The following is a 22,941-nucleotide window of genomic DNA, read 5'->3' as shown; positions in this document are numbered from 1 at the left end:
AACGTCAATTCTCCTGCTCCTCAGGTGCTGCCTGACCTGCTGGGCTTTCCCAGCGTCACACTCTCGACTCCATTCTCCCGTTGTCAAAACCTCTTGCAATGAAGGAATATGTACTGTTAGCCTCAGGACCATTTGACCTTTCTTGGCTTGGTGACTCAGCCATGGCTCCTCCACTTGAGGATCACAATCTTGTCATCCCCAATGGGAACCTTGTTGATGGATGAGGTTTCTGATAAAGGTGCTTGGGCCTCCAAATATAATAGGAGAAAGTGAGATCAGAGCTGAAACTGTGTTGCTGGAAAAGCGCAGCAGGTCAGGCAGCATCCAAGGAGCAGGAGAATCGACGTTTTGGGCATGAGCCCTTCTTCGGGCATGAGCCCTCCGAATATAATCCTAACTGTGGGAAACAGTTGTGGGACCAGGACATTCTCCTGGTGGGTCTTCAGGAGCCCATCCTCAAAGGAAAGTACAAATATCTCTTTGCCCCAAGAGATTGTGTGTGTGTGTGTGTGTGTGTGTATGTTACTGGTGTGAACATCGATATTACACTCATTCTCCTGCATTGCCCTCTGATCACAGTTATCCTTAAACATTGTAGCAAATACTACATGCATGCTTCCATCTACAAGGAGATCTAGGTAAGTTTACAATGTGTCTCTCATTTATAGGAAACACTTGAAAAGGATGTTTTTGGCACGGTGGTAGTTCCATACCTCTAAGCCAGGAGACCTGGGTTCAAGTCCCAGAAGTACGTCACAATATCTCTGAACAGGTTGGTTAGACGATACCCTAGAGCCGATTGAAATACAGTCTGTTCTGATATAATTGCAATAGTTCCTTCCCTGTGCAATCCTGCATTATAAGAAAGTAGTGTAATGGCAGCACCATAAAGGGACTGGAATCATGTTATAGCCAATACAGGTAAGGAGAGTTGCCATTCTGCAAATACAGACTGTAATAAAACAACAAATGGAACCACTACCAAATCAAACAGGGGAATGATAGCTGAAGGCAAACCAGAAATTAACCTTGATTTGGAGATGCCGGTGTTGGACTGGGGTGGACAAAATTAAAAATCACCCAACACCAGGTTATAGTCCAACAGGTTTATTTGGAAGCATTAGCTTTCGGAGCAATGCTCACAATCACCTGATGAAGGAGCAGCGCTCCGAAAGCTAGTGCTTCCAGTTAAACCTGTTGGACTATAACCTGGTGTTATGTGATTTTTTAACTCAGAAATTAAACTTCCAACATTTAAGTCAAAACTGTGATTTTCAGGTGAAGATAATGATCTCCAGCCCTTGTGGCTGCCAGCACTTTGGCAAAGACAGCAGCAACTCAGTGAAAGGCGCATACCTCCTGTCCAAGTACACCAAGGTATGGAAAGAACAAATCTCTCCTTGTACATGCCCAGCAGTCAATGCCCCTACCTGTGTACTCTCAAAGCTAATCCTACAGTGAACAATTTGCTTCAATGTGTTGTGGGTTAAAGAGGTTTGACAGACATTAACCAGAGTTTAAAAGACGGATTTCTTGTGATGGTTCCATCTCTAGTATCTCCAGTCGGAGCCTTCCCTGCCGTTGACCAAGTAAGTGGTATCTTTCCAAACCGGTAAATGAAACTGCTCTCCAATTTTCACACATGACGAAGGGGAGCACTGGGACATGAGCAGATGCCTCAGTGGTAGCTGTAGCCTTCAGTAAACAGGGAACTGAAGCTTGCTCAGATTAGTCCTACTTCCCTCACCCATTGAGTTTAATGTTTGACAGGGATGAGCCCTTGCACAGGCTGTGGGTTAGACTGGCTGCCATCAGTGAGAGCGAAGGTATGTAACAATATCGAACACTGTGTGAATGTGTATAAAAAGAAAGTGACACATCATTAGACCCATTCTTCCTGTTCAGAATCATTATTAGACACCTCTGGAGCAAGTGGGGCTTGAATCCAGACCTCTCGGTCCAGGAGTAGGGGCACCACCAGAGTACCTCCAAGTTCTGTCACTGTTCCACCAGTGCAGTGCCCGAACATGAGCTTGAACCCTCAGACCAAGAGTCTGATGCTTTACCGACTGCACTATACAGGTTCCTTAACATCACAGTCATAGAGATGTACAGACTGGAAACAGACCCTTCGGTCCAACTCGTCCATGCTGACCAGATATCCTAAACTAATCTAGTCCCATTTGCCAGTACATGGTCCATATCCCTCTAAACCTGTCCTATTCATGTACCTATCCAGATTCCTGTTAAATGTTGCAATTGTACTCGCCTCCACCACTTCCTCTGGTAGCTCATTCCATACACACACCACTCTCTGTGTGAAAAAGTTGCCCCATCATAGGTCCTTTTTAAATCTTTCCCTACTAAACCTATGCGGCGGCACAGTGGTTAGCACCAGAGACCTGGGTTCAATTCCCACCTCAGGGAACTCTCTGTGTGGAGTTTGCACATTCTCCCCGTGTCTGTGTGGGTTTCCTCCGGGTGCTCCGGTTTCCTCCCACAATCCAAAAAATGTGCAGGTTAGGTGAATTGGCCATGTTAATTGCCCGTAGTGTTGGGGAATGGGTTGTGCTTCGGTGGGTCAGTGTTGGGCCGAAGGGCCTGTTTCCACACTGTAAGTAATCTAATCTATGCCCACTAAGTTCTGGATTCCCCCACCCCAGCAAATAGACCTTATCCATGTCCCTCATGATTTTATAAACCTCTATAAGGTCACCCCTCAGCCTCTGACGCTCCAGGGAAAACAGCCCCAGCCTGTTAAGCCTCTCCCTGTAGCTCAAACCCTCCAACCCAGATTATAATAAGTGCTCACACCAAAACCTAATCATTTTTAAAATAACTCACTGTTGCTCATATACGTGTTGGCTGGTCATGTTAAGGGTTGAATAGTCAGGCGTCCTGCCAAACCTCAAAGTTGAGGTACAGGACCAGTATTGTTCGCCAGCAGTGCACTCATTAATTAGCAAGCACACATGATGTCAACTTGTCAGAAAACTGGACGTGGAAGCTCTGTCAGGAGTTCACTCTGCCCCAGTTCACCTCAGAACTGCGTTTGTTTCTGATCGTACCTGAGGAAAGCAGAATAAAAGAAAATAAAGTCCTGGAAATATTCGATTGACAGCTCTCGTCAAGAGTCTGATGGCATAATTGAGCAATGACTTACTGATGAGGCATCTTACTCTTGTCCCACAGCTAAATATTCTACTCTGGGTTGTTCATGACTGTCAGACCTGTCGAAATGCACAAGCAGGTAAGAGCTGGAAGTTTTTTTAAAAATGTGCGTTCACTCATGCCTCCCTAATTTTACTTACAGGGGTGTGCCGAGTAAAGGGTTTGCATTACAAATTTCTCTCTTGTTCATTTGGGATGCAAATCAGGTGTCATAATGAGGAAGGATGGGACAAAACAGACGGGAAATACAGCATGAGATCAGGGTAATTCTGGGAAGTAGACTGTAGTTTAGTCAGGAAAATTGACATTTCGGGCAAAAGCCATTCATCAGAATTTCCTTGGATGCTGCCTGACCTGCTGTGTTTTTCCAGCACCACACTCTCGACTTTAATCTCCAGCATCAGCAGTCCTCACTTTCACCTCATGGTTTAGTCAGACCCAGAAGAGAGAAGAGGCAGCCTATTTGACTTGATCGGGTATTGTCACGTGTACCTAAGTACAGTGAAAAGTTTTGTTTTACGTTCAGATCATGCATACAAAGATCATAGGGTGATAGGACAGAGCGAGGAATACAAAGTTAATGCTGCAAAGAAGGTGCACAAAAAGTCTTACAAATGAGCTTTAAACGTCCACGGCGATTGTGAGAATTACACCTGTTGTAGAGAACTCGCAAAGAGTCGTCCTGTGTCAGCACCAGGTTATTTTGTTTTAGATTCATCGTGAAATATGCCCAATCGTTACCCATCCTAAAACTGGTGGTGAGTGTGGAGTGTGGGCACACTCACACAATACTGTCACTTCACCTGAGGAAGGGACAACACACTGAAAGTTTGTCATTTCAAATAAACCTGTTGGACTATAACCTGGTGTGGTCTGACTGAGTGCTGGAGGGAGTTCGAGGATTTTGACCCAGCGACACTGAAGGGTCAGTGTGCTGCGTGGCTTAGAGGGCAACTTGCAGATGGTGGTGGTTCCTTTTCCGGTGTTCCTCATTAACCCTCTGGAGTAGGTGGGACTTGAGTCCGGGTCTCCTGGCTCAGAGGCACGCTCAGAGGCAGAGACATTACCACCACGTCACATACTCACACCATCTTGCCCTTGTCCTTCTGGATGGTAGAGACCATGGGTTGCAAGGTGCTGGTTGAAAGAGCCTTGATGAATCGCTGCGCAGTGGGTGATTGACCAGTTTGAGGAACTCAATCCTAAGACTGCCCCAAGGAAACTTGAGACTGAGCCACAGGAGCTAATTTGATGACTGATAAGCAAAAGCTAGGTCATGAAGAGGGAGGTTTTAGTGGGTGTCTTCAAAGGAGGAAGAGAGTGTAGGGAGAGGATTCCACAAAAACCCATCACCAAGAGAGGAAAATGGTTACTTGGCCTCGTCCTCCGCCAACTATTTGTTGGAAATCCCCTGTTGATGGCAATATCTAGAGGAGTGACCACTCTATTTCCAAATCCCTCCAGCCCTTACTATCCTCTAGTTCTTCTCTCTTTTCCCTTTCTTATTTTAGTCATTGCACCACTGATGGGGATTCTCTTCACAACCTTGATAATAGGTTTTTGTGGAATCCTCTCCCTACACCCTCTCCCCCCTTTGAAGACACCCATTAAAACCTCCCTCTTCATGACCTAGCTTTTGCTTATCAGTCATCAAATCAGTCACCTCCTGTGGCTCAGTCTCAAGTTTTCTTTGATAGTAAACCTGTCAAAGCCCCTCGGGATGTCTCGCGGTGGGGGAAGGGGGATACGTAAATGCACATTGTTGTTGTAATGGTTTGCTCCCAAAAGTCTAACCAGCCAATGGATAGTGACACTTCGGATGATCCATCTGACGAAGACTCCTCCAGTTGAACAGTTTGCAAGTACGAATTGATTTGGTTTATTATTGTCACTTGTACCTGGGTACAGTGAGTGCACACACTAGGGTTTTTCTAAAGTATTCTTGCAGTCGGCTTCCTTTCTTGAAGTTTGTTTTAGATTATGGTGGTGCTGATTGTTTTAAAAAAAAAGACTTTGATGCAGTGAAGGGTATTGGCTTGGAACTTGTTGGCCATGAGGATGATGACAATAGATGGATTAAATTTTGAAGGAAATCAGGCCAGGTACGGGAGGGATTAAACTTGCATGGCTATGGAGATGGAGCAGGGACAGAGGACAGACAGAGAATCAGATTGGATTTGTTAGCCTGAATGGCCATCAGTAATGAATTCAACAATGGGCAAAAGAACCAGCGGTGACATGGGGCAAAGCATTTTCCCCACAGGGGGGAACCATCTCTGCTTTCCGAAATGGAAAAAGGAACTGCAGAACTGCGGATGCTGGAAATCAGAAACAAAACCAGAAATTGCCAGAAAACCTCCAGCAGGTCTGGCTGCATCTGTGGAGAGAAAGCAGAGTTAACGTTTCGGGTCCAGTGACCCTCCGTCAGGACAGGAATTAGATAATCAGGTGGAGAAAAAAATGGTAATGACTTGGAACTTGTTGCAAGGTTGGGGAGGGGTGCAGGGCAGATGATAGGACTAGCTAAATAGCTTTAACAGACACAAAACTAGTTTGCGGTGTTGTGGTCACTCCACCGTGCACAGTAGCTCAGTGGTTTGCACCGCTGTCTCACAATGCTAGGGATCTAAGTTCAGTTCTGCCCTGGGTTTCCTCTGGTTTTGTCCTACAATCCTAAAAATGTGCAGGTCAGGTGAATTGGCCATGCCAACTTGCTCAGAGATGTGAAGTTTAGGTGCATTAGTCAGGGGTAAAGGTAGGGGTAGGGGAATGGGTCTGGGTGGGTTACTCTTTAGAGGGTCAGTGTGGACTTGTTGGGACAATTGGCCTGTGAAGGGATTCTAGGTAAGGCAGCCCTCGTTTTTTTATTAAACAAATAAGTGCGTGTTTTGGGCTAAACTTACTTTGAGAGTCACCATCTTTGAATTTGCCGCTCAGAGATGTGTATTTAAGGTTAAACAGTATTCCCTTTACAAGTCAGCCCATTGAATCAAGTTGGCGTGAGAAGGGGATTATGGGACAGAGAGTCAGCTCTGACCATTGGCTGTATCGGCATCGAAAGGCTGACTCCATGTCACCTCCAGGCCAGAGGCTGGAATACGGGAGGTTATGGTGAGGACTAGCCAGCCGTATGGCACAAGATTCCTCACCCATCTACTCCCAGTCAGGGCCTGAAAACCAACCCACAACAAACTCAAAAATGTTCTCTTGCCCCAAATTTTGAGGAAACGCGGTTAAGTTGATGCTTTGTTTCCGAAGGGATGTGATATATTCCTAGACTAATTTAAACCATGTCCTACTGCGTTCCAGGTCTCTATCGGTCTCTGGTTCACAACCATGTGCCTTCAGCATGTATCGTTGAACCCTCCTCCCAACTGGAACCAGTACCTGTTGAAGCTTCGTCCTGAATCCTTGTTGTTTCGGATCAAGCTGACGGGTAAGTTCAGATCCAAGTTTTAAAAAATAACAGGCTTTTGAAAGACAATGCATTTACCCTCTCCCACTGTGGGTCTGAGACTGGAGACCTGATTTAATTCTGAGAGTTTGAATGACAGAACTGGAGTGAGGACCCATTGGAAGGAGAAGTGATGGCCTGGTGGTATTATTGCTGGACTGTTAATCCAGGAGACCACATAATGTGCTGGGGATCTGAGTTTGAATCCTGCCAATGCAGGTGGAGTCTAATGGTGACCATGAATCCATTGTCAGTTGTTTGGGAAAAAACCCATCTGGGTCATTAATGTCCTTTAGGAAAGGAATCTGCCTTCCTTATCTAGTTTGGCCTACATCTGGTTCCAGATCCACAGCAACGTGGTTGATAACACATTGACCTGAAACATTAGCTTGCTCTCTCTGCATGGATGCTGCCTGACCTACATCTGTTGTTTCCCTTACCTTGATCATGTTGGTCTTGATAAGTCAATCACTTAATCTGCCCGGGCAAGACTCTCTTAGACCATCTCCAAGGCCATTTTGAAAGGGTTCTCCAGGCTGAAGCATCCTAGCAATGGTGTGTGTGTGGGTGTGTGTGTGGGTGGAATGGGGGTGCTGTGTGTTTATGTGTGTATGTGTTTGTAGTCTGTCTGTCTATGGGTGTGTGTGTGTCTGGGTGTGTGTGTCTATCTGTGGGAGTATGTGTGTGTGTCTGTAGGTGTATGTGTGTGGGTGTATGTGTGTACATGGGTGTGTATGTTTGTGTCTGTGGGTGTATGTGTGTGCAGGTGTGTGTGGGTGTTTGTGTATGTGTGTGTGGGTGTGTGGGGGTGTGTGGGTGTGTGTGTGGGTGTTTGTGTATGTGTGTGTGGGTGTGTGGGTGGGGTGTGTGGGTGTGTGTGAGGTTGTTTGTGTGTGTATGTGGGTGTGTGTCTGTGTGTGTGGGTGTGTGTGCATATGTGTGTAAGTGTGTGTGTTTGTGTCTGTGGGTGTGTGTGTGTGGGTGTGTGTGCGTCTGCGTGTGTGTGGGTGTGTTTGTGTCTGTGGGTGTGTGTGGGTGTGTGCGTGTGTCTGTGTGTGTGTGTCTGTGTGTGTGTGTGGGTGTGTGTGTCTGTGTTTATGTGTGTGTGTGTTTGTGTCTGTGGGTGTGTGTGTGTGTGTGTGTGGGTGTGTGTGTGTGTGTGTGTGTGGGTGGGTGTGTCTGTGTGTGTGTGTATGTGTCTGTGTGGGTGTGTGTGTGGGTGTGTGTGTGTTTGTGTGTATGTGTGTGTGTGTTTGTGTCTGTGGGTGTGTGTGTCTGTGTGTGTGTGTGTCTGTGTGTATGTGTTGTGTCTGTGGGTGTGTGTGTCTGTGTGTGTGTGTGTGTGTGAGTGTGGGTGTGTGTCAGTGTGTGTGTGTGTGTGTGTGTGTGGGTGGGTGTGTGTGTTTGTGTGTATGTGTGTGTGTGTTTGTGTCTGTGGGTGTGTGTGTGTGTCTGTGTGTATGTGTTTGTGTCTGTGGGTGTGTGTGTCTGTGTGTGTGTGTGTGTGTGTGTGTGTGTATAGTTGGAAATACACACTGTGCACCGTCTGTTACCGTCCTGCTGTGAACACAAGATCCATTTCACTGGGAGCTAACCAATTGCTCCAATTCTGATCCACCCTTTCCTAAACATAGGTATCAAAACTGCACACAGGATTCCAGGGGCAGCCTCACCAACACCCCATATGGCTGTAACAACGTTTAAACTCCAAAACCCAAGCAATAAAGCCCAATACTCCCAGAACACCCATGCGTGGATGTAACTGCATAAGAGGGGCAGGCAGTCAGGCTGAATGAGCCCCTTCAGTTGCCTGTCTACATTTCCAAATTCTGTCCACAGTCAATTCTTTCCACTTTCTGATTGCTCACAGGGATTAGAGCAAGGACAGATTGTGCAGATATTTATCGAGAAGGATTTCACACAAGTGGAGTTTACCAGATCTACCCTTCTGGGCCTTCCATTCCGCTGAGTGTTTACTGTGACATGGAGAGTGATGGTGGGGGATGGACTGTAAGTTGCCTTTCCTTTCCATAATATTCCTTCCACCTGAAAGTCAACTTGGATGCGACATTGTCCAGTTTCATTAACTGACCATTGTCCCATTTGCAAGTTTGTGTAGTGAGGGTTGACTCTCCCAGATGCGTCTGCGTGTGCAAGGACTTGGCCTACTGTTATTATCATTGTCCCTGGTTACGGTTGCACAAGAGGTCACATTGACTGTCCGTCCTGATTTCCTTATTGCAGTCAATGACCACTTTCACCTCCTCACACACCATTTGAGAAAGACATTTTACCTTGACTCAGTTTTACTCCAGCAATGGACCAGTAAGAGCAGCATGAAAAAGTGGGGACGCCAGCAGGAATGTTACCGATACTGCTTCCCCATTGCAACCCATCCCCTAAGTCTCTCAGCAATTCCATCTTGCATCCTTTGCTCTCGTACAGTATCCCCCTGTCCCCTCCCAGACCCCTGCTCACTCAGTTCTCCCTGAGGGGCTCTGACCATTTTCAATGTTGGGGGGGTCACAGTGGGAAAAGGTTTGGGAAGCACTGGGATGTTTGAAATTATCCACCCGTATCAAATGCCTGTCCTTAGTTGCTCCAAAAAACACTGACTGCCATTTCAGAATCAACCACATAACTGTGGGTCTGGAGTCACGTATAGATCCAGACCAGGTGAGGATGGCAGATTTCCTTCCCTGACAGATGGATTTTTTAATGACAATTTAGAGTGGTTTTAACAAGAAAAAAAATCAAAGAACTGCAGAAGGAAATCAGAAACAAAATCTGAAATTGCTGGGAAAGCTCAACATGTTTGGCACCACTCTGTGGAGAGAAAGCAGAGTTAACATATTGGGTTCAGAGACCCTGCTCCAGGATTGAGAATGGTCATACGGTCGCCACTGGCTAGATTTTTAAGGCCAGGTTTTGGTTGAGCTCTTTCAAATTCAATGCTAGTGCAAGGTTCAGAATTACCTGTCTGGTCTGCACAACCATAATCCAAAATATCTTGATGCTCATTCTGTGAAATATGTTTTTGTTCTAAGTTGTGGCCGTTAATCATGTTGAATTAAAATTATGGCTCTGAAAGTTTGCTAAAATTGTTATAGGGAAACACTTTGAGAACAATTATGGATTGGGACCTGGGCTTGGATCAGGTAAAGGCAACAAGCAGCCTGGGAGGTTTGTAGGAAGATGCAATTCTCCTGATGCGTCTTTGAAGTGTCAGTGCAAGAATGTTATCAAGGAACACCCAAACCAGTCATTATCACATTGCTGCTTGCAGGATCACAGGATTCCTCTTGAATGGAAGCAGGACATTCGGCCCATCGAGTCCACACTGACCCTCTGAAGAGCATCCTGCCCAGACCCAGCCCCCCCTACCCTATACCTACATTTCCCATGGCTAACCCACCTAGCATGCACATACCTACACACTACAGGCAATTTAGTACGGCCAATCCACCCTAACCCAGAGGAATCCACACAGACACAGAGTGAACGTGCAAACTCCACACAGACTGTTACCTGAGTCTGGAGTTGAACCCAGTTCCCTGGCGCTGTGAGGCAGCATTGCTAACCACTGAGCCACTGTACACAATTGGCCACTGCTTCATTTTAGTGTGGGTATATCTATACTTCAGATAAGCTCAGCTCAGACCTCAACATTTATTTGAACAGCGTGTGGCATGGTGTCTCAGTGTGTGTCTCCCTGATCAGGATCCCCTGTCCATGGACATTTATCCATTCCTTTTGTCTGCCCAACACTCTCTCTCTCTCTCTCTCTCTCTCCCCTCACCCCACCTTCAACACCTTTTCCCAGCTACAATCAGTTCTGAAGAAATGTCAATTCTGTTTCTGTCTCCACAGACACTGCTGGACCTGCTGAATTTCTCCAGCATTTTCTGGTTTTGTTTGCCGTTCCCCCCTGTCACTCTGGATCAAACCCTCTGCCACTAAACTGGTGAATATCCCTATTGGTCCTGGTCATGCTGGGGGAGATATCCGACTAGCTTGTAACTTCCCCAGTGTTGCACTCATGGTGGCTCAGTGGTTAGCACTGCTGCCTCGCAGCACCAGGGATCTAGGTTCAATTCCAGCCTCGGGTGACTGTCTGTGTGGAGTTTGCACATTCTCCCCGTGTCTGTGTGGGTTTCCTCCAGGTGCTCTGGTTTCCTCCCACAGTCCAAGGATGTGCAGGTTAGGTTAGACTTGAACACATGGCTCTGGATCATTAGTACCAGATCATCAACAACAGTACCACGACCACACAGTGTCTTTCTCACACATGTGCTTCCTCTTTCTGACAAAGCATTTTCACTCCACTTTCTTGTATTTACAAAGGTATTTCAGAGAAGGATTAACGGCTCTGTTGACTTCTACAGAGGATGGGACGATTATAAACGGGGCTTTGGGTCTGCAGATGGTGAATATTGGCTGGGTGAGTAGGGCTGTGCACACGCCCATTATTGTTGGCTTTCATACAATCATACAGCCAGGAGGCCATTTGGCCCACCATGCCAATGTTAGCTCCTTGAAAGAAGTATTCATTGATTCCCAACCTCCCTCACCATAACCCTTCAGCTTTTCAAGTATTTCTTCTGAAAATGTATTAAAATTTTAATAATTCTATTAAATCTCCCTGTCAGGCATATTCCTGATCACAATAACTCATTGTGTCAAAAATAACTCTCCAAATCTTGATCTGGGTGTGCAGGTCCACAGATTATTGAAGGTGACAGTGCAGGTAGATAAGCGAGTAAGCAAGGCCTATGGCATGTTTGCCTTCATTGGAAGGGACATTGAGTATAAGGATAGGCAAGTTATGCTACAGCTTAATAGAACTTTAGTTAGGCATACATCTATCAGTTCCCCTTACAATAATAGGGACATAATCAGAGGGTTAGCTAGGGTGGACAGGGAGAGCCTTTTTCCAAGTATGGTGACGGTGAGCACAAGGGGGCATAGCTTTAAATTGAGGGGTGATAGATATAGGACAAATGTCAGAGGTAGTTTCTTTACTCAGAGAGTAGTAAGGGTATGGAATGCTTTGCCTGCAACGGTAGTAGATTCGCCAACTTTAAGTACATTTAAGTCGTCATTGGACAAGCAAATGGACGTACATGGAATAGTGTAGGTTAGATGGGCTTCAGATTGGTATGACAGGTCGGTGCAACATCGAGGGCCGAAGGGCCTGTACTGTGCTGTAATGTTCTATGTTCTATGATACAATCCCCTATTAGTGAGTTTTGAGAAGATTTGTAGCTCAGGTTGAGGTTCTGGATGTCGATTTGCTCTGTATATGTGATTTTCCTCTGCTCTGTGTAGTTCCTCTGTGCTGCAGTGTGTGTTGGCTCGTTGAAATAATGTTCTGATGCAGCTTCGTTTGTGGATGTTGGGATGATTGCTTCTGTCGTTCAATATTTGGTCCGTATGTGTCGTTTTCCTGGAGACGCTGGTTTGAAGTTCGCGATTGGCAAACTGACATCCACAATCCCCTATCACTACTACTGTTGAAGTTCCTTTTCCCCTTCCTTCCCCACCCCGTCCAGCTGAACTGTTCATGGCACCATAGACTTGGCTCTCAGTGCCGATGGCTTGACTCCCACAGCACTCAAAGGACGTCAGTAAATCAGATGGATTCATTGAATCTCTACAGTGTGGAAACAGGCCCTTCGGCCCAACAAGTCCACACTGACCCTCCAAAGAGTAACCCACCCAGACCCACCCTTAGAATGTTTCATACAGTTCTGGTCACCAGATTACCAGAAGGATGCAAATGCTTTCGAGTGGGTGCAGAAAAGGTTTACCAGGATGGTACCTGGCGTGGGGGATTTTAGCTATGGAGAAAGGTTGGATAGATTGGTTTTTCACTACAGGAGGTTGAGGGGTGATCTAGTAAGTTTATAAGATTGTGACTGTCATGGATAGAGTGGAAGGTTTTTCCCAGGGGTCAGTTACTAGGGGATAGAGGTTCAAGAGTTGGGGGGGGGGGGGGTGGGAGTGGAGGGGTGGAATTTAAAAGAGATGTGTGAGGGAGGTTTTTCACACAAAGGATGGTGAGTGCTTGAAATGCACTGCCAGAGGAGGTAGTGGAAGCAGACACAATGGCAGGCGTTCAAGAATCACCTGGGCGAATACATGAATAGGAAGGGAATAGAGGGAGACGGATCCTGTAAGTAAAGACAGTTTTAACATGGAAGGGCAAAATGTGTCAGCGCAGGCCTGAAGGGCCGAAGGGCCTGTTCCTGTTGGTGTATTGTTCTGTGCTTTGCCATTTATCTTAAAACCTGCATCTACCTGCTGACTCCTCCTGCCCATTGGAATGGTTTCTCAGTAAATACTCGACCAAAACTCCAAATTATCAGGAGCTCCACCAAATCTCCCATAATCCTCTGCGCTCAGAAGAGAGCCAAAGTTTGCATCGTTGCTAGTTTCACTGGATCTATTGTGCTTTTTAATGAAAAAGATGCATCACAGCAATGACAGAGTCAAAAACAGTTGATAGGTTTATATGAAAAGGGTAAACTCCAGAACAATATTAGAGCATAGAATAATTGTTTTATCGTCTATAACATTTTTTTTTGTTTTTTTGTTTTGGCTGTCTAGTTTCTTGTTATTTAATTTGTATCTCTTCCTTACCTAAGGTGTTGCTATGCTAACCTTTAATGTATAACATCAAAACAGAAAGGAAATACTCTCCCTTGCTCCTGGCTCCAGAATGCTGGAGGTTTTAAGAGTGGGTTTTTTGCAATTGTCCATGTCCTGAGTTACCTGCCTGCGGCAAGACCCAAAATGAGCAACTAGCCTTTTGTTTCAATCCTGTAATTATCCACCGGATTTGGGAGTTGGTAGCCAGCCCAGCATTTGTTTTACATCTCCAATTCCCTCGATTTTGTTTCTTGCTCGGCCACCTCAGAGGCTGGTTGTCAAAGACGGCCACATTGATGAGCATCTGTGCTCTCGCACAGGCAAAATAAACAGCGGTTTAGGATTATGGGTCCTGTCCCTCAGGTGCGCTGCCAAAGGAAAGATGGCGGCTTGGTCTTGATGCCGAGAGACTAGTTACCCAGATGGCCCTAGGCCCAGACTCATCCTTTGGGGACATGGATTCGAACGTCACCAGGCCAGCTGCAGAGATTGAAAACATGGGGAGGTGCGGGAGTATAAACCTTAATCCTCTGCGTTCTTAAAATCTAAAACGGTGGGTAAGGGAAGGGTAAACATTGAAAGGTTTTATTTTCTCTCAGGTCTCAGTAAAGTTGACCTAAGTTCTAGCTAATTAGGTAAACAGGTTAAATCTGGCTGTGGAATCAGTGCAGGCCTGAAGAGGATAAAAGCAAGGCCTGAAGTGCTCCCAGCGTGGAGCGTGAACGGCAGAGCACAAAGACGCTGGGAGTTGAGCTAAGCTGGGAATATCGGGAAAGTGTACCTGGCTTCAGCTCCTCTCAGGAAAAAGTGAGTTCTGCAGATGCTGGAGATCAGAGCTCAAAAATGTGTTGCTGGAAAAGCGCAGCAGGTCAGGCAGCATCCAAGGAGAAGGAGAATCGACGTTTCGGGCATGAGCCCTTCTTCAGGGCTTTCCTGAAGAAGGGCTTAGGCCCGAAACATCGATTGCCCTTCTCCTTGGATGCTGCCTGACCTGCTGCGCTTTTCCAGCAACACATTTTTAAGCATCAGCTCCTGTCAGATCACATGGATCAATTGGACCGGTGGCTGGAAGCACCGAGGAGGCAGAGAATTTGACAGATCATAGCCTCACACGACAGGTTCACTCAGGTAGATGGGTGGTTTCTGAAGGGAAAGATGGCGGCTTGGTCCTGATGACGAGAGCCTAGTTACCCCGATGGCCCCAGGCCCAGACTCATCCTTTGGGAACATGGATTAGAATCCCACCAGGCCAGCTGCAGATACTTGAGATGACTGAACAACCCAGGCCTCCAAGGTCAGAGGTTGCACCACAAGAGCCCTACTTCCCTTGAATCTACAGATCACAAGATGATTAAAATTGATAAGGAGATAAGCTGTCGGTATTTAAAGTTGACAAAGTACTAGGATTGGATGAAATGTATCAAAGGATATTGAAGGAAGTGAGGCCAGAAATCACACCTGCCATAATCTTTGGACCCTCCCTGGATTCAGGAGTTGATGCTGGAGGGACGGAAAGTTGCCTTGTTCGGAAAAATGTGAATATCGCCCCAGCAAAGACAGGCCAATCAGTGTAACATTCTGGTGGTGAGGAAATTTCTCGAGACAATTACCTAGGACATAATTGGGTCATTGGGCTGAAGAGTGGCAGATGGAGTTTCATTTGGATAAATGCGAGGTATTGCATTTTGGTAAAACAAGCAAGGGGAATAGTTGTATGATTAAAAACAGGACCTTGGGCAGTGCTGTAGGACAGAGAGACCTAGGGATTCTGGGACATAATTCTTTGATGTTTGCATCACATAGGGACATGGTGGTTAAGGAAGTGCCTTCATTGCTCAGACCTTTGAGCTGCAGAATTGGGACATCACATGGGGGTTATCAGTCCCTGGTGTGCTATAACGCTCCAGCAAATGAGTAGATTACTTTAGATTCCCTACAGGGCCTTTGGCCCAACAAGTCCACACCGACCCTCCAGAGAGTAACCCAACCAGACCCATTCCCCTATCTTTATTCCTGACTAATGCACCTAATCTACACATCCCTGAACACTACGGGCAACTTAGCATGACCAATTCACCCTAACCTGTACATCTTTGAATTGTGGGAGGAAACCAGAGCACCTAGAGGTAACCCATGTAGACATGGGGAGAATGTGCAAACTCCATACAGACAGTCGCCCGAGGTGGGAATCGAACCCGGGTCCCTGGTGCTGTGAGGCAGCAGTGCTAACCACTGAGCCACCATGCTGTCCATTTTAGACACACCATTGTACCTAAGTCATTAATGATAGCAGTGCAGCTGGTGTGAGCTTTAATAAAACAAAGTACTCTAGACATTATTAGAACAGGGAACCAGATCAGGGACATTAGGCTGGAATTCTTGGCAAATAATGGCATCTGAAGGACAATTCTCCACCACTAAGTGAGTTACCCAGCCCTGTTCTCTCACCTGGCAACAGTTCTCTCTTTTATCTACTTCCTGTAGGGCTGGAGAACATACACGCATTAGCCACCAGGAGGAAGTATGAGCTGAGGATCGACTTGGAAGACTTTGAGAACAAAACTGTGTATGCAAAGTACGAGCACTTTGCTCTGTCCCCCAGTGCCATTAACGCAGAGGAAGATGGATACAGGCTCCAGGTGCTGGGCTTCATTGATGGAGGAGCAGGTATTTTCTCTCCCAGGGAGACATTTTAAGCCTGGTCGTGTTCTGTCTCACTGGGTGTCAGCCGCTGCTCAGTGGATAGTGTCTCGGTGTGGGGCAGTGTAATGACTGTAACGAGGTCAGCAGGTGGACCTCAGAGAATCTGAGTTCCCTGACTGGGGCTGCTAATCTGGTCCAATCAGGGAGCCCTGGCTGACAGATACAAACAGGAGGGTCAGAGGTTCTGCTCACTCTGAGACCTGGCTCTGAGGGGGCAGGATCAGTGTCAAGGCCTCTCCACGTATATATATATAAAGGGTGAGGGGATACCAGCCTTTATGGAGTTATTTCAGGTTGCCTCCTCAGATCAGCTCTGGCCAGATGTCAAGGTCTTTCTTCAAATAGTATTTATTAACACGGTACGCAGAGTGATCCGTCAGTGGCTACAGTTCCAACCTTCTGTAGAGTCCGTCACGTGACCCCCCCCCCCGAGCTCACCATTACACAATGGTGTACCCCAAAGGCTCATCTGCATATCCCTTAAACCCCACCTCCTATAGGCAGTATAGTCACTCCAAGTCTGAAGGCCTTAGGTTCAAATCCCACACTACAGCCTTAACACAAACATGAGGACACTTGAGGACTGGACTGAGGTAGCACTACCCTGTCAGATGCATGTAAAATATCCCTCAGAATTACCACAATGATAAAGGAAAGGTGTTCTCCCTGGTCAATGTGATTGTGCAGCATATAGTGTTACTTGCGGGAGCTTGCTCCCAGTCAGCTGCTGTTTCCTACACTTGAGTAGCAACTGTACTCCACAGACAGAAAGGCCGGGGACATTGTGAAAGGTGCTATGTGAATGCAAGTTTGTTCTTTAGTTTTATGTTAAACAGCTTCAAACATCCTCCACTGGCGTTGAGCTTGCTGTTTTGCACATTCCACTGCAATTGGCCAGGGTTGGAGGATTTGAACAGGCTGGGGCTGTTTTCCCTGGAGCGCCAGAGGCTGAGGGGTGACCTTTTAGAGGTTTACAAAATTATGAGGGGCATGGATAGGGTAAATAGGCAAACTCTTTTTCCTGGGGTTGGGGAGTCCAGAATTAGAGGGCATAGGTTTAGGGTGAGAGGGGAAAGATATAAAAGAGACCTAAAAAGAGCAACTTTTTCACACAGAGGGTGGTACGTGTATGGAATGAGCTGCCAGAGGAAGTGGTGGAGGCTGGTACAATTACAACATTTGAAAGGCATTTGGATGGGTATATGAATAGGAAGGGTTTGGAGGGATATGGGCCGGGTGCTGGCAGGTAGGACTAGATTGGGTTGGGATATCTGGTCGGCGTAGACGGGTTGGACCGAAGGGTCTGTTTCCATGCTGTACATCTCTATGACTCTATAACACTCCATCACCCCATCCAAATTTAAGGGCTGTTTCTCTGAGGGATATAAAGTTCCCGAAATCAACTCTGCAGATCCTCAAAGAGTGTAAACCTCATCCGTGCAGTTCGCAGGGAACGGCTGACCTGTGGTCTCTGCTGGAAGTTGCAGCTCTAAAACAGCAAGTGAGGAGAGTCATTGAGTCATCTCGCACAGAAACAGATCCTTCAGCCCAGCCAGTCCATGCCAACCATAATCCCAAACTAAACTAGTCCCACCTGCCTGCTCCTGGCCCAGATCCCCCCAAACAATTCTTACTCATGCCCTTATCTAAGTGTCTTTTAAACATTGTAACTGTACTTGCATCATTTCCTGTGATGTACATTCTGTGTAAAGAATTTGCCCCTCTTGTCTTTTTTAAAGCTTTCTGTTCTCACCTTAAAAGTAGTCCTGAAATCCCCCACCCTAGACAAGACACCTGCCACTCACTTATCAATACCCCTCATTATTTTCCAAACTCTGTAAGTCCACTTCGCAATCCCTTACATTCCAGTGAAAAAAGTCCCAGCCTATTCAGCCTCTCCCCATAACTCAAGCCCTCAATTCCAGGCAACATCCTGGTAAATCTCTTCTGAGACCTCTCTAAGCTTAATAATATCCTTCCTGCAACCGGGAAAACAGAACTGGACATAGTACTCCAGAAGAGGCCTCACTGTGGTGCACCCTGTAGTTGAGTGGCCAGTTGATTTGGAGGCTGGGGTCCAATAGCAGAAGGTCTGGGGGGAACGGGAGCCTTCCCATGAGCGGGCAGCAGGCTAAATCAATCTTGCATCTGGATTAAAGTGAGCTCTTTCCCTTTGCCATTAACCAGTCTGCATGGGCTGTGATTTATTGCAGGTGACTCACTTGCCTACCATAACGGACTCATGTTCAGCACGTTTGACAGAAATCACCGGGCTCCCCTGAACTGTGCACAGAGATGCTGTGGGGCATTTTGGTACAAGTCTTGCCACACAGCGAACCTCAATGGTCTTTACTTAAAAGGACCACATTCTTTCTATGCCAATGGGATCCACTGGGCCACATGGACCGGGTATTACTATTCCCTCAGAGCTACAGCAATGAAAATGCGACCAAACTCTTTGCCGTTTCCTGGTTAGGAGGTGCAGCTGCAGTTCCTGGCCCTGTGTTTACGAACCATATTCACTGTGTTTACAATTCTCTTTCAATCCATGCTCCACTCTCAAGTTCAGCTCAAAACAATCCATGCTGCAGTACCTGTGTTTGCCTCCCAGTGTATTAGCGGCGCTATCGAGCTCATTATTGGACCAGCTCACTGGTGCCATCCTCTGACTCTGGTTGGTACTGCAGCATATTGTGAAGTTTTAAAAAAAGCTTTAATTGTTTCATGCAATGGTCATAGAACATAGAACATTATAGCGCAGTACAGGCCCTTCAGCGACATGTGAAACCAATCTGAAGCCCATCTAACCTACACAACTCCGTTCTCTTCCATATGCCAATCCAATGACCATTTAAATGCCTTTAAAGTTGGTGAGTCCACTACTGTTGCAGACAATGCGTTCCACACCCCTGCTACACTCTGAGTAGTAAAGTTGTAAAGAAACTATCTCTGACATCTGTCCTATATCTATCACCTCTCAATTTAAAGCTATGTCCCTTCGTGCTAGCCATCACCATCTGAGGCGAAAAGCTCTCACTGAACACACTATCTAACCCTCTGATTATGTCTCAATTAGCAATGGGTGGGCACGGTGGCACTGTGGTTAGCACTGCTGCCTCACAGTGCCAGGGACCCAGGTTCAATTCCAGCCTCGGGTGACTGTCTGTGTGCACATTCTCCCCGTGTCTGTTTGGGTTTGCTCTGGTTTCCTCCCACAATCCAAAAATGTGCAGGTCAGCCAGATTGGCTATGCAAAATTGCTCGTAATGTTAGGTGCATTAGTCAGGGGTAAATGTAGGTCTGGGTGAGTTGCTCTTCAGAGGGTCGGTGTGGACTTATTGGGCTGAAGGGCCTGTTTCCACACTGTAGGGAAACCTTCTTCTCTCTAATGAAAACAGCCTCAAGTCTCTCAGACTTTCCTCCTAACACCTGCACTCCATACCAGGCAACATCCTCATAAATCTCCTCTGAACGCTTTCTAAAGCTTCCACATCCTTTCTATAATGCAGTGACCAGAACTGTACACAATACTCTAAATGTGGCCGCACCAGAGTTTTGTACAGCTGCAACATGACCTCATGGCTCCAAAACTCAATCCCTCTCCCAATAAACGCTAACATGCCTTCTTAACAACCCTATCAACCTGGGTGACAACTTTCAAGGATCTGTGTACCTGGACACCGAGATCTCTCTGCTCTACACTACCAAGAATCTTACCATTAGCCCAGTATTCTGCATTCCTGTTACTCCTTCCAAAGTGGATCACCTCATACTTGTCTGCATTAAACTGCATTTGCCACCGCTCAGCCCAGCTCTGCAGCTTATCTATGTCTCTCTGTAACCTTCAACATCCTTCAGCACTATCCACACCTCTGCCAACCTTAATGTCATCTGCAAATTTACGAACCCATCCTTCTATGCCCTCATCCAGGTCATTTATATAAATGGCAAACAAAAGTGAATCTAAAACAGATCCTTGAAGTACCCCACTAGGAACTGAACTCCAGGATGACTATTTCCCATCAACCATCGCCCTCTGTCTTCTTTCAGCTAACCAATTCCTGATCCACACCGGTAAATCACCCTCAATCAGATGCCTCCGTATTTTGTGCAATAGCCTACCATGGGGAAACTTATCAAATGCCTTACTGAAATCCACATACACCATATCAGCTGCTTTTCCCCCATCCACCTGTTTGGTCACCTTCTCAAAGAGCTCAATAAGGTTAGTGAGTCCAATTTTTTTTATTCATCTCTTGTAAATAATGCTTACATTGTGTGCAGTCATGTGGTATTTTTCTCTTCCTGATTCAACAGTGTAAACTGATCCTTGACGCAAAAGCAGAAATTACTGCAAAAGCTCAGTAGATCAGGCAGCATCCATGGAGAGAGAAAGCAGAATTAACGTTTAGGTCCAGTGACCCTTCCTCAGAACTGGGGAGGATTCCTCCAGATCACTCAGTGAACCTTTGAGGTGTGGCGGCTGTGGCACTGGCTGAAGTCAATGTGCGCACAGCAAGATCCCACAAACAGCAACGCGATGGGGATTGGATAATGTGTCCTAACGATGTCGGTTGAGTGTTGCAAGTTGGAGAAAGTGAGGACTGCAGATGCTGGTGATCAGCGTCAAAACATGTGGGGCTGGAAAAGCACAGCCGGCCAGGCAGCATCCGAGGAGCAGGAGAATTGACGTTTCGGGCATTAGCTCTTCATCGGAATGTGGTGAGGAATTCCTGATGAAGACCTTGTGCTCGAAACGTCGACTCTCCAGCTCCTTGGATACTGCCTGACCGGCTGTGCTTTTACAACCCCACACGTTTTGACTGAGTGTTGCAAGTTGTCTGGGACAGTGAAGAGAGTGTACCTCTTCTTTTCTGGAATACTGCCGAGGTCTTAAACTTTTCCCTGTAAGGGCAGATGACGTCTCTCTGTCAGAAGGCGGTGTTTCTGACAATACTGCACTTCCTGCGTTGCAGGGTCAGCCTGGGTTACTTTGGTGGGGGGGGGGGGGGGAATGCAGTTCAAACCATCTATCTGCTAACTCGGGGTTAAAGTGCAGGCATGTGGCAAAAGCTGACTGTTAAAGCAGAGTAGCAGGGACTTACCAGAGTGGTCACCTTTCTGAGTCCTCTCCTTTGGGACAGGCTGACATATCCTTTTCAATAACTAAATGCTAATTAACACAAAGTCACAATCTTCTGTGTTGTTGCCTTGGTCCAGGTTAAATGGGGTTCCCTATCTAGATGCTTTATATTTTTTTCTGTCTGACATTACCAATGTTCGCTGCACACCCCAGTGAATTGAGTGACTTGCTCGCCCATTTCAGAGGACAGTCAGGGATCCACCCCGTGCAAAAGGAGTTCATCTGCGCATTTTTCATTGAGGGAGAGGTCTTGGGGACTGCCAACTGCTGCAGTCCCCATGGCAACACCCTGACCAATCAGAGTCCAGCCTGAGGTTAATCAGCTAGCAAAGATTGACAGTTAACTGCTGTATCTCTGTGCCAATAACGATCTGATTAATAAGCTCCCTCCTGCTATAAAGATTGGTGTTCCCTTTCCAAGTTTAGTTTCTTGTGTGTCAGTCCAGATGAGTGTAGGATGAATTGCTTCAACTTCACATCTCTCTTTAACAACGTAAAGATGTGTTCTCTTTGCAATTTCAATTCACATCATCTTCACAGGCCCCATCCCAATGTATTTCCAACTCCCTGTCCTGTTCTAACTAGTCTCTCATTGTCCAGGGTGAAGAGGAATTGAGTTCATTCTAAACACTACAGCCCGCACCTTGGTAAAGACTCACATACCCAAAAACGTGTGTCCCCAGAATGTTTTGTTGCTGCCAGAAAGGTGAGCCAATGTTGGATTTGAAACGATGAGTTGGCACTGTTAATCCTGGAATTTTTGCAACCTTGAACCACATGATGATCTTAAATCACAGACTTCTAATGATTTCAAAATTGGCCAAACTGAGATGTACAGCATGGAAACAGACCCTTTGGTCCAACTCATCCATGCCGACCAGATATCCTAAATTAATCTAGACCCATTTGCCAGCAAAAGGCCCAGATCCCTCTAAACACTTCCTATTCATATAACCATCCAGATGACTTTTAATTGTTGCAATTGTATCAGCCTCCACCATTTCCTCTGGCAGCTCTCCATACATGTACCACCTTCTGAGTGAAAACATTATCCCTCAGGTCCCTTTTAAATCTTTCCCCTCTCACCCTAAGCCTATGCCCTCTAGTTTGGACTCCCCTACCCCAGGGGAAGGACCTTGCCTATTTACCCTATCCATGCCCCTCATGGTTTTATAAATCTCTAAAAGGTCACCCCTGAGCCTCTGAGTCAGTGTCACTTTCCGAGGACAGACAATTGATTTGAATTATTTATTATCACATGTATTTATTGCCATCTTAAAGCAAAGAAAAGAAACCAGAAACACAGAACATAAAGCCAGAAAAATAAAACAGTAGAGATTGCCTTAGAGTCTGATCTCAGTAACGTTAAGGGCTCTTGGGAACAGCTCCTGCTTTGATGGACCTGGAGCCCTGCCTCAGTCTGCAGGTCTGGCCTGGGGGATTAAGTTTGGGGCCTGCTCTTCACTCACCACCGAGCTGGGGTGGTCTCCGTCCTGGCATTGCTTCTGCTGGACCTCTCCTCCTTCAGCACTTACTCGGCCTCCCTGCGCCATCTTCGTCTGCCTTTCCACACGGGGACCGCTCTCACCAACGCCGCGTGTTTCGAACAAAGCGTTCAGCTTGCCATTGATTGTTGTTCGATCGAAGGGCTATTAGCATCTGGTCGGAAATCAGGGCAGGTATTACCGACCAGGTAACCAAGTAGAGGAGCAGGATGGGGATCCCTGGGGCCTTTCCTTACAATGTTGCTTATGTTGTGCTGTGGTAGCAATACATGGAGAGAGCCATATATGAGACAGCCATTGGCATTGTCATGGGG

The 22,941-nt window shown here is 46.5% G+C and overlaps 1 protein-coding gene across 1 annotated transcript; it reads left to right on the top strand.

The window, feature by feature from the left end:
* The first annotated feature begins 8,532 nt into the window (after positions 1 to 8,532).
* On the top strand, positions 8,533 to 18,455 carry LOC140468107 (microfibril-associated glycoprotein 4-like). Its single transcript, XM_072564285.1, has 4 exons — positions 8,533 to 8,635; positions 10,970 to 11,066; positions 15,761 to 15,943; positions 18,193 to 18,455. The coding sequence occupies exons 1-4, from the start codon at positions 8,609 to 8,611 to the stop codon at positions 18,453 to 18,455; spliced, it is 570 nt and encodes a 189-aa protein (XP_072420386.1). The 5' UTR covers positions 8,533 to 8,608.
* The last annotated feature ends 4,486 nt before the right edge of the window (positions 18,456 to 22,941 follow it).

This window comes from Chiloscyllium punctatum, chromosome 46, assembly GCF_047496795.1.
Source record: "Chiloscyllium punctatum isolate Juve2018m chromosome 46, sChiPun1.3, whole genome shotgun sequence".
In the NCBI taxonomy this organism is placed as follows: Eukaryota; Metazoa; Chordata; class Chondrichthyes; order Orectolobiformes; family Hemiscylliidae; genus Chiloscyllium; species Chiloscyllium punctatum.
This window is presented reverse-complemented; position numbering and strand designations above follow the sequence as displayed.

Coding starts and splice junctions, on each gene's coding strand:
- LOC140468107 (XM_072564285.1), top strand. CDS start 8,609: ATGGAGAGTGATGGTGGGGGATGGACT. Junction 8,636..10,969: donor GTGATGGTGGGGGATGGACT/GTAAGTTGCCTT, acceptor GTATTTACAAAG/GTATTTCAGAGAAGGATTAA. Junction 11,067..15,760: donor AGATGGTGAATATTGGCTGG/GTGAGTAGGGCT, acceptor TACTTCCTGTAG/GGCTGGAGAACATACACGCA.